Source organism: Mixophyes fleayi, chromosome 6 (genome assembly GCF_038048845.1).
Source record: "Mixophyes fleayi isolate aMixFle1 chromosome 6, aMixFle1.hap1, whole genome shotgun sequence".
Lineage (NCBI taxonomy): Eukaryota > Metazoa > Chordata > Amphibia > Anura > Limnodynastidae > Mixophyes > Mixophyes fleayi.
In genome coordinates this window covers 211,582,099-211,602,384 of record NC_134407.1, presented here as the reverse complement: position 1 = coordinate 211,602,384, position 20,286 = coordinate 211,582,099, and the positions used below count along the sequence as shown (strand labels likewise).

General features: G+C 40.1%; 2 protein-coding genes across 4 annotated transcripts; both read right to left on the bottom strand.

Moving 5' to 3' along the window:
- Positions 1 to 16: 16 nt before the first annotated feature.
- Positions 17 to 3,037, bottom strand: LOC142159978 (uncharacterized). Of its 2 annotated transcripts, XM_075214892.1 has the most exons (3): positions 1,130 to 3,037; positions 927 to 1,050; positions 17 to 564 (listed from the first exon to the last, which is right to left on the bottom strand). In XM_075214892.1, exons 2-3 carry the CDS (start codon positions 1,009 to 1,011, stop codon positions 17 to 19), a joined length of 633 nt encoding a protein of 210 aa, XP_075070993.1. In that variant the 5' UTR covers positions 1,012 to 1,050; positions 1,130 to 3,037. The 2 variants fall into 2 exon arrangements, with proteins under 2 accessions (XP_075070993.1, XP_075070992.1); XM_075214891.1 differs by having other exon boundaries at positions 927 to 3,037.
- Positions 3,038 to 9,309: 6,272 nt separating this feature from the next.
- Positions 9,310 to 15,840, bottom strand: LOC142159824 (uncharacterized). Of its 2 annotated transcripts, XM_075214596.1 has the most exons (5): positions 15,691 to 15,840; positions 12,941 to 13,116; positions 12,738 to 12,861; positions 12,470 to 12,526; positions 9,310 to 11,850 (listed from the first exon to the last, which is right to left on the bottom strand). In XM_075214596.1, exons 1-5 carry the CDS (start codon positions 15,746 to 15,748, stop codon positions 10,307 to 10,309), a joined length of 1,959 nt encoding a protein of 652 aa, XP_075070697.1. In that variant the 5' UTR covers positions 15,749 to 15,840; the 3' UTR covers positions 9,310 to 10,306. The 2 variants fall into 2 exon arrangements, with proteins under 2 accessions (XP_075070697.1, XP_075070698.1); XM_075214597.1 differs by lacking the exon at positions 12,470 to 12,526 and having other exon boundaries at positions 15,691 to 15,839.
- Between the last annotated feature and the right edge of the window lie 4,446 nt (positions 15,841 to 20,286).

Sequence of the window (20,286 nt, the reverse complement as noted above, 5' to 3'; positions counted from 1 at the left end):
AAGAGCCGATTTACTGCTAAAGCTTTTTTTCACATTCTGAACAAGGATATGGTTTCTCTCCAGTGTGACTTCTGTGATGTACAACAAGCGTAGAATTATTTCTAAAACTTTTCCCACAATGAATGCAAGAGTAAGGGTTCTCCCCTGTGTGGCTTTTCCTATGTACAACAAGGTCAGATTTAAATTTAAAACATTTCCCACACTCACAAGAATACGGTTTCTCTTCCGTATGACTTCTATGATGTCTGATCAGAGACAATTTATTGTTAAAACATTTCCCACATTCAGAGCAAGAATAGGGCTTTTCTCCGGTGTGATTTCTGTGATGTACTACAAGCTCAGAATTATTTCTAAAATGTTTCCCACATTCAGAGCAAGAATATGTTCTCTCTCCAGTATGACCTCTATTGTGTCTGATAAGCGTTGAATTCGAGCTAAAACATTTTCCACATTCTGAGCAGGACCACAATTTTTCTTTAATATACTTCTCAGTACAGGTGAGATTTTCTTCTTCACATGAGATAGATTCCTCCTTAACATGAGCAGATGGCACTTTATGTAGTTCTGTTGGGAAAAAACGTTCAATGGTTAGTTTTAAAAAAAGAAAAATTATTTACCCTCACTCCTTAATTATGTCATACAACACTATCAATTATCAATCTTGTTGTCTAACCCTATGTATTATAATTAAGGATTTACTGATGACCAGGCTTCTTAATATAAAGATGCCATAAAATATCCTTCTTACTCTTCCATTGGGAGCCTGTACCTCGTCAACCCTGCATTATATTGTACACACATATGTCTATATTTCAATCAATTTACATTTTAAAAAACAGAGTACGCATGGACAATGTATTTATTTTACATGTAGTGATGACATTCCCTATATACAGAGACAGGATGGAGATTAAACTTCCACTTACCCAGTGATGTGAGGGGCCGGTGAGTCTCCATTATCACGTCCTTGTACAGAATCCTGTGTCCCTCTAAATACTCCCACTCCTCCATGGAGAAATAGACAGTGACATCCTCACACCTTATAGGAACCTGACACACACAATGATACAGTCATCACCCAGACACATCCCCTGGTGTTACTGTATAATGTCCCATCCCCAGCAGTCACCTCTCCAGTCAGCAGCTGAATGATCTTGTTGGTGAGTTCTAGAATCCTCTGGTCATTGTTTCTCTCATGTATCAGTGAGTGAGGTGGAGGCTCCGTGATGGGGCTCTGGGTCCTTCTCAATCTGTTACCAGATATGTAGTTGTTTAAATAAAAAATACATCATACATGGTATTGAAATAAATTTAATCACAGTTGATTGTTTATATATTTTATAGTGAAGGTAGATGTGTTACAATACAGTTTATATGCATACATGTGTTGAATAGGGAATTAGTTAAATAATAAAGTTTGTATGTCTGATTCACAGTAAATAAATGTAATATTATTAGGAATAGTTGCAACAGATTAGGCCATAAAACATGGGTTGATGAAGTTACATTTAGACTAGGTACACACTGGAGGATTTTCGGCCAAATATCGGACCAACCACCCGATAAACGACTGCTTGGCTACATATCACATTAGTGTGTACACTTGCACGATGAACGACAGTCATTCCAAAGTACCGATTGTCGTTTCAATTGGTTGCTCATACTATTTAATAATCTCGTTCCAATCACCAGGTATAAATAACCAGGTATCATTGAGGTCGGCGAATTAAAAAATAGTATGGTGATTAATGGAATCAATTAATAAAATTGTTTTTATATTTCTTTTTTGGACAGGAGTGCCTCATATACTACTTTCTCTCAGCTGATGTTTATCATTAGCTGCATTTCCTTGTTTGTCTATTTATCACGCCCTGCCAGCCACATCACGCCATCCCCCCAGGCACATTATGACACCCCCAGCACACTGTACTTATCTATGCTTCTGGTGCTGCTGACATCCATAAGGGTGGGAACTTCCTGTAGAGTGAGCAGTGAAGCTCTTTGTCTCACGAGATTACCAAATCTTGTGATACTCAGAGCTCCTCGGCTTGCTCTGCAGTCTGTGTCCTGTCCGGGAACTGGAAGCAGCTATCAGTTCCCTGCCCCTAACCAGAGGTGGATTAAGGCTCAGGGGGCCCGGGGTATTTATTACCAATAATGGGTAATAATAGCACCATATCATAAACAATGTGTACTAAGATCCACCTTATTCCCCTTTATACCTCACTTTACAGACCTCTCTCCTCTGTATAAGAAAAAATCCTCATATTATATAAACAGTGGTTGCTGAGACCTGACTTATTACTCTACATGGCAGTAATAACATATTAATATAGATAGATCATACATGCCAACTCTCCCGGAAAGTCCGGGAGACTCCCGAAATTCGGGTCAAGCTGGCATTTCTCCCGCATCCCAATCTCACCGAGAATCGCGTCATTTGACGTGATTCTCGGTGAATCACGCCATTTTGGAGGGCGGGAGGGGGGCGGGACGAGGCCAATCGCGTCATTTTCACCCCGCCCCCCGCGACGTGAATTACGGTTACAAGTTTCCGGGAGTTGGTAAGTATGAGATAGAGATCACCTCGGCCCCGGTCACGTCTCACACCATAACACGGATGTAGGCGCTGGATACTCGGTATAAATCCAATGTTGTGTCTGGACGATCTACAAGAAAATGGCCGTCGCTGCTTACTGTAATATAAGAAAGTTTTACTCTAGTGTTTACTGTGGTGTCCCGTCAGATGTAGACTCGCAATTTTAGAACATATCCTTTGCATATATCTTCATTTGCTTTCAGTTATATTTACCAACGGGAGATATTCACTATTCATTCTACAAGAAAATGGCCGCCCCCTATTGAATGGATCTGCTTACCTCAACATGTCAGTCCCCGAGAGCGGGCCAGGGGGCGTGGCCACAGCGCGACTAGTTGGAGAGTGTGGGACAGATGGTGTGACACATTTATTATACAAAACTTTTACTTAGTGTTTCTTTGATATAAATAATATTTGAAGATGGAATGGGTGGGCAAGTAAGGGAGAAACTGATATGAGGTTATTAGTAAGTGAGGAGGGACCATGTAGGGAAGATGCTTCTCCCTCACATGCAACTTATTTCCAACATCTGTCTCACATTCCCCTTTATATGCAACCGCTGCCCAGGAGCAGGCTGGGCTTGGGGGGCAAGGAGACATCTGCCCCGCAGGCTGGTCCCAGAGTGGGCTATCTTGGGCTGAGTCACCGCATTTCTTCCTTTAAAAAGTTGTCTTGCCCCTTGGGCTAAAATTTGCCAGCCCACCAGGTTTACTCTCACATGCTATTCCCTACACAACAAACTTTTCTATCACATGCCTCCCTGCCCACCAATTTTTCTCTCATTTGCCATCCTCTGCCCACCAACTTTTCTCCCACATGCCACCCCATCAACCATTTTTTATCATGTAGCCTGCTTCCCCACCAGCTCTTCTATCCCATGCCACTCCCTACCTACAAGCTTTTGTTTCCCATCCCATCCCTGCCCACAAGCATTTCTATTGCATGCATCTACCCACCAGATTTTCTCTCACTTGCCACTTCTCGACCAGCTTCACCCTTACATGCCCCCTGTCCACCAGATTTTCCCTCACATGCCACTCCTGTCCACCAGATTTTCCCTCACTTGCCCCGTCCTTCACGCAAGCTCTTCTTACTTGCCACCCCCTGCCCATCAGTTTTTCTCACTTGCTACCACCTGCCTACCAGCTTCTCTCTCATGCCCCTTATCTACCAGCTTCTTTCTCACATGCACCCTGCGCCCCAGCTTTTCTATCACGTCACCTCGCTGACAAGCTTTTTCATCACCTCACCGGCTTTTCCCTCACATGACATCCTGGGCAGCACAGTGTCTTAATGGTTAACACTTCTGCCTCACAGCACCGGGGTCATGAGTTCAATTCCCGACCATGGCCTTATCTGTGTGGAGTTTGTATGTTCTCCCCGTGTTTGCGTGGGTTTCCTCTGGGTGCTCCGGTTTCCTCCCACACTCCAAAAAAACATACTAGTAGGTTAATTGGCTGCTATCATAATTGACCCTAGTCTGTCTGTGTGTGTGTATTAGGGAATTTAGACTCTAAGCCTCAATGGGGCAGGGACTGATGTGAGTGAGTTCTCTGTACAGCGCTGCGGAATCAGTGGCGCTATATAAATAAACAGTGATGATGATCCTGCCCACCAGGTTTTCCCTCACATGACATCTGGCCATCAGCTTTTCCTCACATGTCAATTACACGTGAGATTATTCTCCACATACCCCTCTTTTTCACCAGTGTACTCCTGTTTACCTGATTCATCTCCAGTGCTATCAGCTATACATCATTTACAGCAGCTCGCCTGGAACAGTTTACCATGTGTCTGCAGTAGTCATATGGCCTGATGATGTCATGACGTGAGAAGGTGCTTTATCTGTAGGGTATCCAGCCACTACCAACACAGTAGAGCATACAATGGAAGGAAAATAATTAGTCTGCTCCTTAATAACGGTCGTAAAAGAGAGGAGAGGAGAAATGTGATAAGTTGCCCCTCAGCTAAATTACCTAGTACATTCAGTGTACCATGGCACTGATTTAGCACAGTAAATAAGCAGAATTTGGGGGAGTCCATCTGGGAGAACAGACCACCCACCCAGATTCATCATACTTACCCAGTTAAGTTCTGCAAATCGCGTCATCATGGCCCCATGGTGATGATGGGAATAGTGGCATTGTGCACACTGCATTTGCCGCTTGGATCTCCAAGAGAGGATGTCTAGGAGTAGGCAAGTGGTGGTTTCATGTAACTTGTATTTGTGGTCCCTATGCCTGTAGAGCATAATTTCCTTCTCTCCCATTATATCCTAGAGACTCCTGAATTTTGGGGAGTTCTCCCAGGAGAGTAAGTCACCTTCCTGGATCACTAGGGAAGTGGGCGAAGCATCATCATGGCTCCGCCCTAGTTGTGCATTGAAGCTAATTGCCGTATTGGGCAGAGGGAGCCGTGATTATGCAAATCACGTACCCTGCACTAAAAGGTAGGCAAGTATGCTGGAGATGTAGATCAGGGACGTGTAGGTGCAAGCTATGTACAGTAGGGGCGTGCACAAATAAGTTTAGCAACTCCCCTGGAGAATCGGCCTATTTAAACTATGTTGTATTTTCAGATACTCCATCTGTTGCAGCTTCCTAAGCCTTGGTGTAAAGACACAAGTTAATGATGTTGATCACAAATCTTTACTGTGTTGTAAAAAAAAAAAAAAGATTGGAATAAAGGTTTAAAAAAAATGTGTGCTGTCTTAGTTATTAATAGCTAGCACCAGGGCTGTAGCTTGGGCTGGTTACAGCTAAAGCAAGGGCACAAAGAGCGTGGGGTACCCCAGCAAAAGCAGCAACTAACAATGCCAGGTTTGGACTGGTCACACCATAGCTCCCAACATCAAAACAGGTGAAACCAGGACAAAATAAGAACCGCATGTGATCCGCCCAAAAATGCCCACTCTGCTTATTTCCATGTAAGTTCTGTTCCTTTTGAGGGTCGCGATTCAGGACTGTCCCATTAAATTTGGATTAGTTGGGAGATATGGTTGAACTATTTTTATTATTATCATAGATTTGTAAGGCCAAGGTGCTCTGCAGTGATGTACAGTGGGGAAAACATACATAGAACAGGCATACAAGGTAGACAAAATAAATGAAAATTAAATTGTAAGAGGGCACATCTGAAGCAAGAGGAGTGAGGCTTAGAGTTGAGATTAGTACAGTTGTGAGGGTGCATTAATGTGCATAGTATAGGTGGGATTAGGGTGAGTAACAGCACAGGAGAAGCCTTGTAGGTGGGAGTGAGAGGGTATCATAGATGAAGCAAGAAGCAGCTTAGAGGTAGATCTTAGAGGGCAAGTGGGGTTAGTATTTTGATATGAGATTTGTCCAGAGGTAGTGTTGTGGGGCTTTGTGAGTAATTTAAATTTGATTTAGGAATACACAGTAGTATATTGGGTAAGAAAAGGGTGTATTCTGGCAATTTTTCCACAGTGGAGATGACCGCAGTGGGAGAGACTGGAATAAAAAGCATAGGGCATAGTCAAGCATGATGTCACGTCTTAAAAGGCAGTCCTGCAGAATAGGGCCCACACCCACCCTACTTTTCCATTCTGCCAACAGCAGCTGCCTTAGGATTTTTGAATAAAAACAATGAGGAAGATTGACTTTGGGGAAAGAAGCTCTGCAGAAATCAATGAACGGGAGAATTCTGCAGGATCAACCCTGCGAAATAATTTTCTCTGTGGAAGAACCTGCTCTTCTCTGCTTAGTGGGAGGACATTTGCATAGCTCTGCTCCCATGAAGAGACCTTCTGCTCCAGGAAAAGACCCCGGAAAATGGCTTCAGCTGCTATATTTTGTGCTTCCACTCCTGCTCCTAGGAAGAATGGAGGAAAGGCTCCAGCACCCATGACTCTCCCTGAGGAACCTCTATGTTCACTGTCCTACTAGCTTCAGGACAAGGGAAGCCCAGCGAGGATCCCCCCCTACAGAACTCCCACGGTGGAACCCTGTATAAGCAAGACAGTAATTCAGAAGCTGAGGGAAGTGGATGGAAGAGTCCCAGACATGACAGCTGGGAAGATGTTCCTTGAGCAGGGCTTTTTGAAAGCTGAAACTCTCAGCATTCAAAGTTGTATTAAGGGCATCATTTTCCTCACTTTTGCCTCCATAGTGATCTGCAAGAGATACTGGGAGGCAGTGAAAACAGCAAGACCTGAATACCTATTTGCTCTCTTTGTGGGCAACTGTCCCATCCAGAGAGAGGAGAGAAGGGTGAGCATCTCCTCATACACCTGGTAGTTATTGCTACCTCCCCAAGTAGCTTTTGCACCATAATTAAGGACCCCTCCAAGATCCTTGACGGAATTGACTTCAGGACAGGCAAGTGGATCATCATTATCAGGCTGAGGAAACAGGACAATACTACTGACAGTCTACAACATCTGCCACATGCCTTTTCCCTGGGAGGCTCTGCAGGACTTCTTCATTATGCTGATCAGCCAAGGAACAGAGGTGAAAATACAGTTTTCTTTTACTTGCTAGGGTTTTATCAGTTCCAGTGAAAGTCTCAGGGGATTATCTACGTAGAGACCCAGCCACGGACAGAGTTGTTGGGTGGGAGATAAGAACTTCAGAGCACTGGTCATCTACTTATACAACCTGATTGTGTTTAGTCGTATATTACGGGAACACAATGAGACACTATTCAAAGTGCTACACCAGCTGATGGAGCATAGGCTCAAACTATCCCTCTCTACCCTTTGTTTTTTAGTCAGCATTATCTCTACATTGTATGTGGCCGTTTTATGTTGTTTCCCCCACTAGGCAATGATGCGGAGCACTGTGGCACCTTACAAATCTACAATAATAAAATAGGCAATTGTAAAGGGTTTTGTAACGATGCAAATTAATATTTTATTTACTAGAAAATCTTAAGCACTACAACACTTATCTCAAAGAGTAATCTTTAGGCAATTTACTATTTACTTACAGCAAAGACAATAGTGTCCTAAGATGAAATGGGAAGTTGGTATTTGTGAATGGGAAAGTCTGCAAAATGTATTCCTAATGTGGTGTTGGAGGTCGTAACAGTCTGGAGTTAGAACTTCACTTGTTTAACACTGCTTGAATATTTTTCCATACTTTAGATTCAACCATGAAACAGACAAAAAACATACTATTTTCAAGCTTTACAGAAGACAAAATAAATAAATAAATCAATATTGTTTTGGTAACAACACTACATCACATTTCAATGAAATGTATGACCACATCTCCAGCTTCTGTTCCTAGGCGAGACCTGTTCAGCATGCATGACCTGGTGAACTAGCTATAAAGGGATAATCCTGATACAGAAATCCTATGCCCAAGGAGTAGTCTAAAGGGTGTTGGTCGTTCTACCTTAATACAATATGTTCCCCACATGACATATATCCAACCATTTCTATATAGCCAATAAATTCAAGTTAGTAATAAATGTTACATATTCTCTTAGTTACAGTGGGCCCTATTCATAAAGCTACATAAACGCCGGTACCTGCCGTCAATTGCTCTGTGCATACCCTGTACCAGATTATACACCAGTGAACACAGCAACATAAAAAATTCATCTTCAAACACAAATGACCCTCATGAAAGCCTACGATTTCAGAGACGAAACGGGGAGGGGATTGGGGTATGTACCGTAAGGGCGCGCCAAACTTGAGCGCATGCACCAGCAAGTGATTGAAGATTTGGGTGTCCCAAATGTATATGTTTTTCGATCATATCACTTGCACCAGCTATAGACCGGGTGCAAGTGCTGATTACTAGTGATGATGGTGGCGTATGCAAGCTAGAATATGTGTTTGCAATCAGGAGAAACTGTAATAATTTATTTTACATACAGTAGACATACATAACATCCTAATAAGTGTATTTTATGGGGGTGGGGGGGACTAAAGGAAACTTTTTTTAATGTTTTGTCATTAATGACTATGGGCCTGATTCATTAAGGATCTAAAATTGAGAAGTATCTTATTTAAGTCTCCTGGACAAAACCATGTTACAATACAAGGGGTGCAAATTAGTATTCTGTTTTGCACATAAGTTAAATACTGACTGTTTTTTCATGTAGCACACAAATACTTGATAGCTTATTTGTACACTGAAATTTAAAGTTGATAATTGTGTGCTACATGAAAAAACTGTCAGTATTTAACTTATGTGCAAAACAGAAAACTAATTTGCACCCCTTGTATTGTAACATGGTTTTGTCCAGGAGACTTAAATAAGATACTTCTCAATGTAAGATCCTTAATGAATTAGACCCTATATTACTGACAGGTGAAAGTAATAGAAATTTTTTTATGTGCGTTCTTTTGGGTCTTTATATTCCACATATTTGCTGGACATATCCTGCAGTGTATTGTTTGTCAGAGTAGAGCGCACCTAGAGCCGTATTCAACAACATACAATTCTTTAGATGCGCTTCTAGTTGAGTACAGACCTGCATATGCCAGATTTACGTGCATTTTTTAAAACACGCAATTTACATTAATATTGCATTCCTTCATGAATCCGGTCCAGAACATACCTTTATTGATTATTGTAAACGTAACAAAGTCTCAGCATTTCTATCTTTTTTCAGAGCTTTGTAGCATGGACTGATTGTCATCTTAGCAGAAACTATTCTATAAAATAACTATCCTTTGTGTCTGTGTACAAATTGCTTGAATCTTGAAAAATTCCTTACACACAGCTCAGAGCACTTAGTCATAGTCTCAAAAGGCTTCTCAACTATCCCAGTAGTGTAATAATGAAAAACATTATATGGTAAATGTTCAAAGTTTGTAGATGTACACAAATGGAACTCTTAGTATTAAATGACAAAACTAGCATAAAAATAGAGGGCTCAGTATATAGTGCAGAAAACCTAAGAAATTCAGGAGAGGGGGTGTATTCAAAATGACATCACTGTAGTAAACATACAAGAGGTACCTTGACCAGGTCGCTTAGAGGACTTTTTTGGAACAATAGGTTCATACTACTGTCTGAAGTAGGATAAACAGCCAAAACAGAGTATTGAAGCAATGTTGATGTTGATGATGATGATAATTGAGAGTACTAGATGATAGATTTGTCCAATGTCACTATATGGTGCAAAATTATCAACAGGTGCTTCAGACTGTTAAATGACTGTCTGTACAAGGCTGTTACATTCCTCCTCAATGCTTCTCTATGTGAAGACGCCAAGATGGAGTGGAATACTATGAAAAGTACTATATATAGACTGTTAAAATGAAGAGAAAGAGTGCAGAGTAAAGCAATTTATGCTCATTCACCAAAATTATCCAACTCTAGAAAGCATCACATTTGTGTCAATACTTTTCACATAGGCTTCAACCTCCACCCCACCCCAGCGATGGCTGTGGATTTACCCTTCACATAACCTGGGAAAAATTTTAACTGTACTGCTGCAAGTGCATTTCAATACCCCCACCCCAGCGATACTGAATTTCTTACGTTTACTGACCCATGTCTCTGTGCTCAAACAGTATTTCTATGCTGATTCTTTTCAACACTTGACATATAAAACTACTGTCCTTAAATGACAACTAAACCTAAAATATGAAATGCACAAGTACATTTTTAAAAGGTCCAGAATCTTATGAGAAAAACAGGATAATTTTAGATAGTGTATGTGTGTGCTTAAATGCTCCTTTTCATAAGACAATGTAAAATTTAGGTTTAGAATAGATATAACATAATTTTAGATGTGGGATTTTACATGCTTACATAGACAGCTTTTGCTAACAAAACACTTCCCACATTCAGAGCAAGAATAGGGTTTCTCTTCTGTGTGAGTTCCGCGATGTCTACCAAGGTGTGAATTACTCCTAAAACATTTTCCACATTCCAAGCAAGAATATGGTTTCTCCCCTGTATGAACTCTGTGATGTCTAAGAAGGTGCGATTTACTCATAAAACATTTCTTGCAGTCAGTGCAAGAAAATGGTTTCTCTCCTATGAGAATTCTCTGATGTGCAATAATTTCTCCATTACCATCAATATATGTCCTACTTTCTGGGCAAGAATAGGGTTTCTCTCCTGTATGAGTTCTCTGATGTCTAAAAAGGTGTGAATTACTCATAAAACATCTCCCACACTCAGAGCAAGAATATGGTCTCTCTCCTGTATGAATTCTGTGATGTCTAAAAAGGTGCGAACTTGTTGTAAAACATTTCCCACACTCAGAGCAAGAATATGGTTTCTCTCCTGTGTGAATTCTCTGATGTGTAGCAAGTTCTCTGATACCATCAAAATGTTTTCCACATTCGGAGCAAGAATATGGTTTTTCTCCTGTATGATTTCTCTGATGTCTGATAAGAGATGATTTTCGGTTAAAACATTTCCCACATTCAGAACAAGAATATGGCTTCTCTCCTGTGTGAATTCTCTGATGTGCGACAAGTTCCGAATTACTTCTAAAACATTTTCCACACTCTGAGCAAGAATATGGTCTCTCTCCTGTGTGACTTCTCTGGTGTGCATCAAGTCCTGATTTACTCCTAAAACATTTCCCACATTCAGGGCAAGAATATGGTCTCTCTCCTGTGTGAATTCTCTGATGTGTAACAAGTTCTCTGCTACCATCAAAATATTTTCCACATTCAGAGCAAGAGTACAGTTTCTCTCCGGTGTGACTTCTCTGGTGTCTATTAAGGGTTGATTTACGGTTAAAACATTTTCCGCACTGAGTGCAGGAATATGGTTTCTCTCCAGTGTGAATTCTCTTATGTGTAACAAGATTTGGTTTATTGACAAAACATTTCCCACACTCAGAGCAAGAATACGGTCTCTCTCCTGTATGACTTCTCTGATGTCTTATAAGTGTTGCTTTACAGCTAAAACATTTCCCACATTCAGGGCAGGACCAAGATTTTTCTTCAGTGTGTTTATCAATGTTGGTGAAACTTGCTTGTTCAAATGAGACCGATTCCTCCTTAATATGAATAGATGTGTATTCTGCATGATCTGTGGCTGTATACATGTCAGTGTGTGGGAGATGTCCTTCTTCACAGGAGACAGATTCTTCCTTAATAGGAGTTGATGTATAATGTGTATTATCTGTGGATGTATACATGGCACTGTCTCTAAGGTTTCCTTCTGCACATAAAACCAATTCTTGCTTAATAGGAGTAGATGTATATTGTGTATAATCTGAAGGTGTATAATTGTCAGTATGTGGAAGTTTTCCTTCTTCACAGGAGACTGATTCCTCCTTATCATGAGCAGATGGATCTTCATGTAGTTCTGTTAGGAAAAATGTATATTGGTTAGATTTTTTAAAAAATATATATACTTTGTCCTCACTTATCCTTGCATACAGCACTATCGATCCTGTTGCCTATGTATTATAGATATGTATTCTGGTTTGAACTGAAAAAGCCTGAAAAAAATTCCAGAGGGTATTTGTTTGTGTATTTGGGTAACTGTAACTGGATTTACCACACCCTCCACTGGCAGATTAGCAGAGTGGAGCACCAACGCTGCTCCACTCTGAAACCACAGAAACCAGATAGGTCTCTCCCTTAAGATAACAGTGCCTTAGAGAGAATCCCAGGGAAATTCCAAAAGCTTTTTCAAACAGAAATTCATCCTCGGGGCAATACCACTGCAACTAGCAGTGATGATAAATGTGGATGCTCTGTGCATCAACTAAGTGTTGGGTAGCAAATAAGATTAATACTGAAAGTAATGAGTATGGATGGTCAAACCTGTTTGGTAGTGGGTCCCCTCTCAGATTACATTGGAGGGAGAGAGCACGGTGTATAAAAAGGTTTCAAAAATACATTTTTTTAAAAAATAAAAATAATAATAAGTATAGCTATACATATCAATGATGAAAGTGGGGATAAAATACTCATCTTACTCTTATATGACACCCTCTTCCTTAGGGATCCTGTCCCTTGACAACCTCTCCTATATCCTTTTTAAAATTATAACAAGATAAAAACCAAAAGTATATATTTTATCAGAATCCCTAATAATAGAAATATATTATATTGCACACACACATATGCATGTATATATTCCATATGCATTTACAATATAAAACACTCCCACTGTACACATGTAACAGTTTTCTTATACATATAGTGATGACATCTGCATACCAAGACAGTAGTTTGATCTCTTACCCAGTGATGTGAAGGGGAGACGATTCTCCATCATCACGTCCTTGTGCGGATCCTTGTGTCCTTCTAAATACTCCCACTTCTCCATGAAGAAATAGACAGTGACATCCTGACACCTTATAGGAACCTGACACACACAATGATACAGTCATCACCCAGACACATCCCCTGGTGTTACTGTATAATGTTCCATTCCCAGCAGTCACCTCTCCAGTCAGCAGCTGAATGATCTTGTTGGCGAGTTCTAGAATCTTCAGGTCATTGTTTCTCTCATGTATCAGTGAGTAAGACGCCGTGATGGGGCTCCAGGTACTGCTTAACACACGGGGATTGCTGCTGCCTAATGCACAATCAGAGAAGTCTTCTTCACAACTGTTTAATCCTGTGTATTGAAAGACAATATTATTGCTATGTGTGACAAAACGTGGTCCCACTGGACTGCGGACTTTTTATTCATCACTTGTTTTTCAGTTTATTGTACTTTTTAATCCTTGGCCCAGTTGAAGTACTTACACCAGAGCATCGGTGTATTATATGTATTGTTATTTCATGTTATTAGGTACATTTTACCCTTGCTATTACCTGCCATACTGTATGTATTAGAAATATAAAGACTGCTGCCATATTGTGTGAAAATAGCTGGAGAGTATAAGCCATACTGCTTGGAAAGTTGTGTTAGCTAAGGTAATTACAATTTGTCTCAAATGTCCATTGCTATGAGGTGTAGCATAGATCTGGGCTGTTAGTACTCAGAACAATGTCTGAATGACCGTTTAGCTAGCTGGCAGCCCAAGTTCGTTATCTAGGTCAAGAAGATAATTAAGTTAGAACTTCCAGATTAGGTGCAATGTGTCTCCACAGTGCTATACTGGCTGAAATAGCATTGAAATGTATTAATATGTATAAATATAAAATGGGCACTAGATGCTGGGTCCCAACTTCAGAACAGCCGGATAGCGGATTACAATGGTCTAATCTGTAGGACAGAGGAATTACAGCAAGTAAGTAGGTGTCAAATGCAGGATCTTATAGTAGGGATATTTATTAGCTCAAGGAGTCCTTATAAGGGCAGTTACGCACTAGTTAGTGGAACTAGTGATCTCCAGAAGCTCAGATGGTATAACACTACATAACATGGTCAAACAGGTCTCTTTTGATACAGCTTCTGACACACATGTTGGCAGGGGATAACCCAGCCCCCTGATCCTAGCTAGCACCACAAAGTCTGGATGTAATTATTTTCTATACTTGGAGATAACACAATTTAAATTTAACAAAATTTACATCAATCTGTGATTTCCCAAATCACTTGCTGTTCCATTATGCAGCCAGGTTCTAAGACACATGATGAAAAACTACACAGGATAGAAAGGTAACAACCCCCTGCAGTGCATTCAGACTAAAGAGAAATGTTGGTCCCTCACAGATGAAGACTTAATTTGCATAGGATTTACATACTTTCTTACAAAAACAAGCTTCCTCCAATATGACATATTACCTCATAAATTAATACATGAACAATATGAAAATAAATACATTTACACTCCCAGCAATGGGGCTCAGCTCCCTCTGGCGCTGTGCGCTGGTTGCAAACCAGCACCACAGCGTCCATACATTATTTCCATATAAATTAATAAATATAACCTTTAATACATCTTTAACCCCATAGTGCTGAGGTGTAACCCATTCAACACAGCAACATCAGGTATTAACCCATTCGATGCTGCAGCAGTCATCTTGACCATGTACCTCTGTACTACAGAAAATCATAAAGCACTGCTTGACCTACTTATTACTAGGGACAGGAAAAGACATAGGGGAAGAGAAGGAGCTGCCTTATATATACTGCCTGGGGTGTTTACTAACTTATCTCTACCTAAACTAGAAAGAGAATCTACCCATTGTAATAGCTGCTATCGAGAACTGAAGAGGAAACACAGTTTCCTTTTTTGTTTGTTTGTTTTTTTTTAAACAGACCCAATACTCTATAAGGGATATATAAAATGTCTATTGTTTAAGAGACAATAGAGGAATGGACTAATGTCTAGAATCTTACATTCTATACATCAAAATGCAAAACAATACATATAGTACACAAACATCCAAAAGCAACGTAGAGAATGCATGGGAATGTAACGGCAAAATCAACAGTGAAAGGGTCCTTGAAATTCTAGTAAGAGATAATAATGTCAACGAGTAGTATAGTTATGCAGTGTGAAAGTCCGGCAGAATACTTGGATATACAGCAAGAGGACCAGGAACAGGGAGGATACACTTTATAGGTCACTGGTAAGATCTCACCTTGAGTACAGTTCAAAAAACATTAATAAAATAGAAAATATAGCTCTTTTCAGCTTAATAAACTGGATGCCTTCACAGTCCCCATTTTGACACAAAGGGGCATATTCAATTGTCGGTGGAAACGCCGAGAATCTCGCGTTCGGCGGTAATAGTGGGTAATAGTGTGCGTAAAAACCGTTATTTCAGTAGTTTTCTCGCTGGATTTCCGCTCGCAGCTCCCTGAGCCGCGAGCTGGAATCCAGCTAACTATTACCGTAATAACGGTAGTAGTTTTAACACGGCGGGGAATCCGGACAATTGAATATGCCCCATAGGGTCTGCGTTGAACAACATTAAATGGTTTGTGGCACTCTATGATTTGTCCTGCATTGATGCCTTCATAAATTAAGTGATAGCATTTTACAGAGACATGGCTATCATGGTCACAGTTGTTATAGCAGATTGCACCTTAGTAAATGTATGTGAATTATAACAATCCCATATCATAAACAATACGTAGTTAGAGCTATGTTAATCAGCTTTATAACTCACTTTATAGATGTCTCTCCTCTGTATTATCAACATATCATAAACAGTGGATTCAGGGACCTGACATTCTTCTTCATATCTATTCTCTGCATAACAGTAATAATATATTATTATAAATGGATATTACCTCCGCCTTGTTCATGTTTTACATAATAAAACTGATGTAGGTGCTGGATATATGGCATAAAATCCAAGGTAACAGCTACATCCCCATCACCGAGAGCCTTCTGACGTCACCAGGTCATGTGACTGCTGTAGTCACGTGGTACACAGGGGAGGCTGCAGTGTCCCTGTGTATCTATGACACTGATGGTGACATCACCGGGTCATGTGACAGCTGTAGTCACGTGGTACACAGAGGAGGCTGCAGTGTCCATGTATATCTATGACAGTGATGGTGATATCACCGGGTCATGTGACAGCTGTAGTCACGTGGTACACAGAGGAGGCTGCTGTGTCCCTGTGTATCTATGACAGTGATGGTGACATCACCAGGTCATGTGACAGCTGTAGTCACGTGGTACACAGAGGAGGCTGCTGTGTCCCTGTGTATCTATGACAGTGATGGGGAATCAGACAGAGCAGTGATCTAGTTACAAACATTGTAATATTTATACTGACTGCAGATGGAGGAATTGTCTCCTCTGTCAGGTTTATTCATTGTGATCTGCTGTACAGGCATTAATCCCAGAGAAGAGTCTTACACACAGGACACATTGTAGTGTATCAGCTGGTTACATGGAAGCAAATTGTATATTATAACAGTGTGACTGAGTATTCCCCAAGCTGCATTGTATGTGATATGTGTTTTAGTGCTTACACTAAGTGATATATAATTAGTAAAGGACAATGATTGATCCTAATTGTGCTTTGGCTTTGCTGTATGAACTACAGAGTGGGTCATGTTCCAACAGTGGAGTTTGGCAAATTTACTTAATGGTTTCAGATTGCAGTACTTTCAAAGCAATATAATAAAGGGGAAGGAGGGTTAGAAATGATAAATTTAACAAGTGCTTTCTCAGAGCTTTGAGGGGTTTTTGCAAAGCGGTCATATGTGAATACTACTTATTTTTCATGCTAGGCAAATAGTATACATAGGTCCTATATAATTCTCTGGCAACAGAACTTTTATATTTCTTTACTTGACAGGTAAAGACCAAAAGCAAAATAATATGTATTGTGGAAAACTAACTGCTATGAGGTAAATTCACATTCTAAAAATGTATGAATGGAGGGTTCAAATCTAAATGGTTTTAAAGTCAATACATTGCATTAATGATAGGTAACATTAGATATCCACAGAAAGAAGGTCTGCCAGGCTTTGGATAAATGTAAAGTATGTTGGTAACAGTCATGATAGTTTGTTATAGGAAAACTTATTAGAGAAAAGAAGTAAGAAAATCTTGTCCTGATGGCACTTAATGGATAATGTAATATCCTCCATTGTATTACATTCAAGCGGGATACAGACAGACATTACATAACAAAGGTTTACCATCCACAGCCCTAATGAGCTTTCTGTGGTGACATGTTTAAGAGCCTGCAAACATAGATGTGACTTCTCCATGAAGACTCTTGGCCATCATGGTGAAAATAATAGGGTTCCTTTTATTCATTAAAAGGAAAACACACCACATATTACCGTTTGGGGATAGACCCTATGGTTTATTTTACAAATGTAACTTGCATCTGTAAGCATTTGCTGTATAAACGCTCTAGTACAGTATACATAGCACTAATGTCCCTGCAACTCCTGCCATCAACCAGAGGGCAGCCGCTATGAGTCCTTGTATGGCTGGTCCTGCTACTACGTCATCTTGTCAACATAATACAGTCGAGAAAATAATTTGACCTTTATGACCATATGACCTCTATAACCAATCATGTATGAGGATTTACGATCTCTAATTAAGTTATAGAATGTTGAACTATTTACATTCATATTAAAATATTTTTGTTGAGGAATAGAGTTCCTTTGCAAAATATATGGTATATATAGAAATATATTGATATATATATATATATATATATATATATATATATATATATATATATATATATATATATCTATATAATTATATATATATAATTAAACATAAAAATACGATCTCATGACCTACAGTATTCAGATATATTATATAATCAAGGAATAATGATAAACAATTCATAAAACTTTAAAACTTTAAGAAAAACAATTTCAACTCAAAATCTGAATTAACACCTTGGGGAATTGATGTATTTAATTTAAAAATCCATTCCATTTCTAATTTCGCTAAACATGCGGTAATGTCTCTGCTTCTCCAATGGGGATTAACCTTTTCAATCGCACAGAAGAAGACCAGAGATTTCTCAGAACTGGAATGGATTTCTTTGAAATGGTTAAAGAGTGAGTCAAAAGACCCTTCCTAGTATGTCTAAGATATTCAGACATACAAATTTTGAATGGTCTGGATGTCCGTCCTATATAGCATTTTCCACAGGAACATTTTAAGAAATAAATAACATTTTTGGAGTGGCATTTAATAAACTGATTAATTCTGTACCTTTTGTTGCGTGTATTAAGTTCTACTACTTTACTACATCCTTAGCTAGTAAAGTATTTATACATGTCAGGCAAGTACCGCATCTATGAAACCCTGACTGTCAGGGGTTATGGATCCTGCTGGACTGACAGAAATTTGGAGCACTACAGAAGGACAGCGAAAAGCAGCAATCCCTCACCTTCATCTATGCGGGTCTTGTGGATCTGTGTGTTGACCACAAGCGGTGTGACAATGAAGCAGGACCACTGCCTTGCCAGGTAGTGCAAAGGGAGATTCCACCACCACAACATTGCTACAAGCCCAGGGTGTTTACTACTAACAGACCCGTTCTTTGTTCTCTTTGTGAGTTATGTTCCAGTTGCTATAGTATGACTCTATAACCAATCCTTTAAAGTACTATATATGCCTTGTGTATTATTCTTGCAACTGATGTAGTATGAATAAGGTAACTCTTGCTAAAGAGTGCTATAATTGCTGTCTGTTTTTCCCCTTTACTTCACCTTTTTACCTTTTTCACTTTTAATACCCTTTTTTTAATCCCTTTTATTAATAAACTACTTATTAGATTTGAAGGATATTTGCCTGGGTGTGGAGTACTAACCTGGTGCAGGGTCCATGGCAGTTGCCCCCAGGCATACTCTCCACTGGTTGGCCAGGGCAAAATAGTCACAGGGTGCCTCTTTCTTGTTTATTTCTTGTTTCACTCGTGATCACGCACATTTGAAAGAGGGGTGTCCTTTAATTTTTTCCTTTTGTCTGTGAATCACTCATGATCACCACACAAAGAAACCCATTGGGTCTCATTCATGTTCGGGCGCAACCTGCATACAACTTGTGGTTAAAAAAAAGAGCAGGGAACTTTCGCGTAGTTCTGACTGTATCTCAAGATACATTTTTAAGTACACTCTGCCTAAACGTTACTAGTGTACATAGACACACACGCAACAAACTGCAATATAAGCGTCTGTGTAATACAAGGCAACATCAGAATGCGTACAAAATAAACAATATAATAAACTAAATGAACAACTCTTAACAGTATAATCATTATTAAAATATGGATTTTATAAACCCAAAACTCTCCCGGAAACTCTCCACCTCACTTTAAAAAGTGGATCCGAGCTGGGATCAGGGCGATTTTTGGTCTTGTTATTAATGGTGCCTGGGCCTCCATGTCAGACATATAACAAAAATATGGTCCCTTCTGTCCCCTCTTTTTTGAATTTTTTCAGGTTTGTTATTTCCGTACCCCTGAACAATACTCTTCGCGTCCTTATCTTCTTGGACTGGCTATGTTTGAAATCCCCACTCACTAAGGGTATGATTTTCTCCATCTATAATTGGTTGATTGAGCATACTTTTGACTCTCAGGGTTGCCACAAGCGTTATTAGGAAAAGGACATGGATCCCACCCCATCCCCCTCCAGATGAGTTCTGCTGGGAGGAAGTTATGGAGGTAATGTCCATTTCCACACAAATCAAAGAAACAGCCTACAAATTGTATTATAGGTGGTATTATACACCTGATAAGCTCTCTAAGATGTTTCATACTTCCACTTGAGCTGTTGGTGGAGCTGCTGTGACCTGAGAGGTACACTTCTTCACATTTGGAGGACATGTCCATGCATAGTCCCCTTCTGGAACATGGTCCTTTTGGTTAATAATTCTGTCTTCGAGCGTCCGAGCGACCCATGGACCTTCCTTCTCTCTCACCCCCACCTGATAACAGCGGTCTTTGTAATAAGTTGATCTCCCGTATCCTCATTCCTGCTAAATCTCTAATAACCAACCACTGGAAAAACCCGAATCCCCTTCCATGTTGACTTTTAAGAACTGTGTCTGGCATATCGCAAGTATGGAAGGTATCACTTGCTCTCTCCATGACAAGCAATAAAAGTTTGATCTTGTTTGGGCTCCCTGATACCTTAGGGAGAGCCGAAGTTGCTTGCTTAGCCCTGCCCTCTCACAGAGTAGGTCATGAGCCGCCTCCAGATCCTCCGAGCTGAGTGCTGTGCTTTTTCAGGATCTTGCCGCAAGTTTGATTGTTTTTGTTTCTATTATGGACCGCGTTATACTTGTTTATCCATGTTTGATGCTTGATTTCCTGTGAGATTTGTACATGCTACCCCCACCACACCCACTGCCCCTTACTTCTCTTCCCCCCTCTCCCGTCCTCTCTT

Coding starts and splice junctions, on each gene's coding strand:
- LOC142159978 (XM_075214891.1), bottom strand. CDS start 1,011: ATGGAGGAGTGGGAGTATTTAGAGGGACACAGGATTCTGTACAAGGAC. Junction 565..926: donor CCGGCCCCTCACATCACTGG/GTAAGTGGAAGT, acceptor TTTTCCCAACAG/AACTACATAAAGTGCCATCT.
- LOC142159824 (XM_075214596.1), bottom strand. CDS start 15,748: ATGCCATATATCCAGCACCTACATCAGTTTTATTATGTAAAACATGAA. Junction 13,117..15,690: donor AAAACATGAACAAGGCGGAG/GTAATATCCATT, acceptor TTCAATACACAG/GATTAAACAGTTGTGAAGAA. Junction 11,851..12,469: donor GAAGAGGGTGTCATATAAGA/GTAAGATGAGTA, acceptor TTTTCCTAACAG/AACTACATGAAGATCCATCT.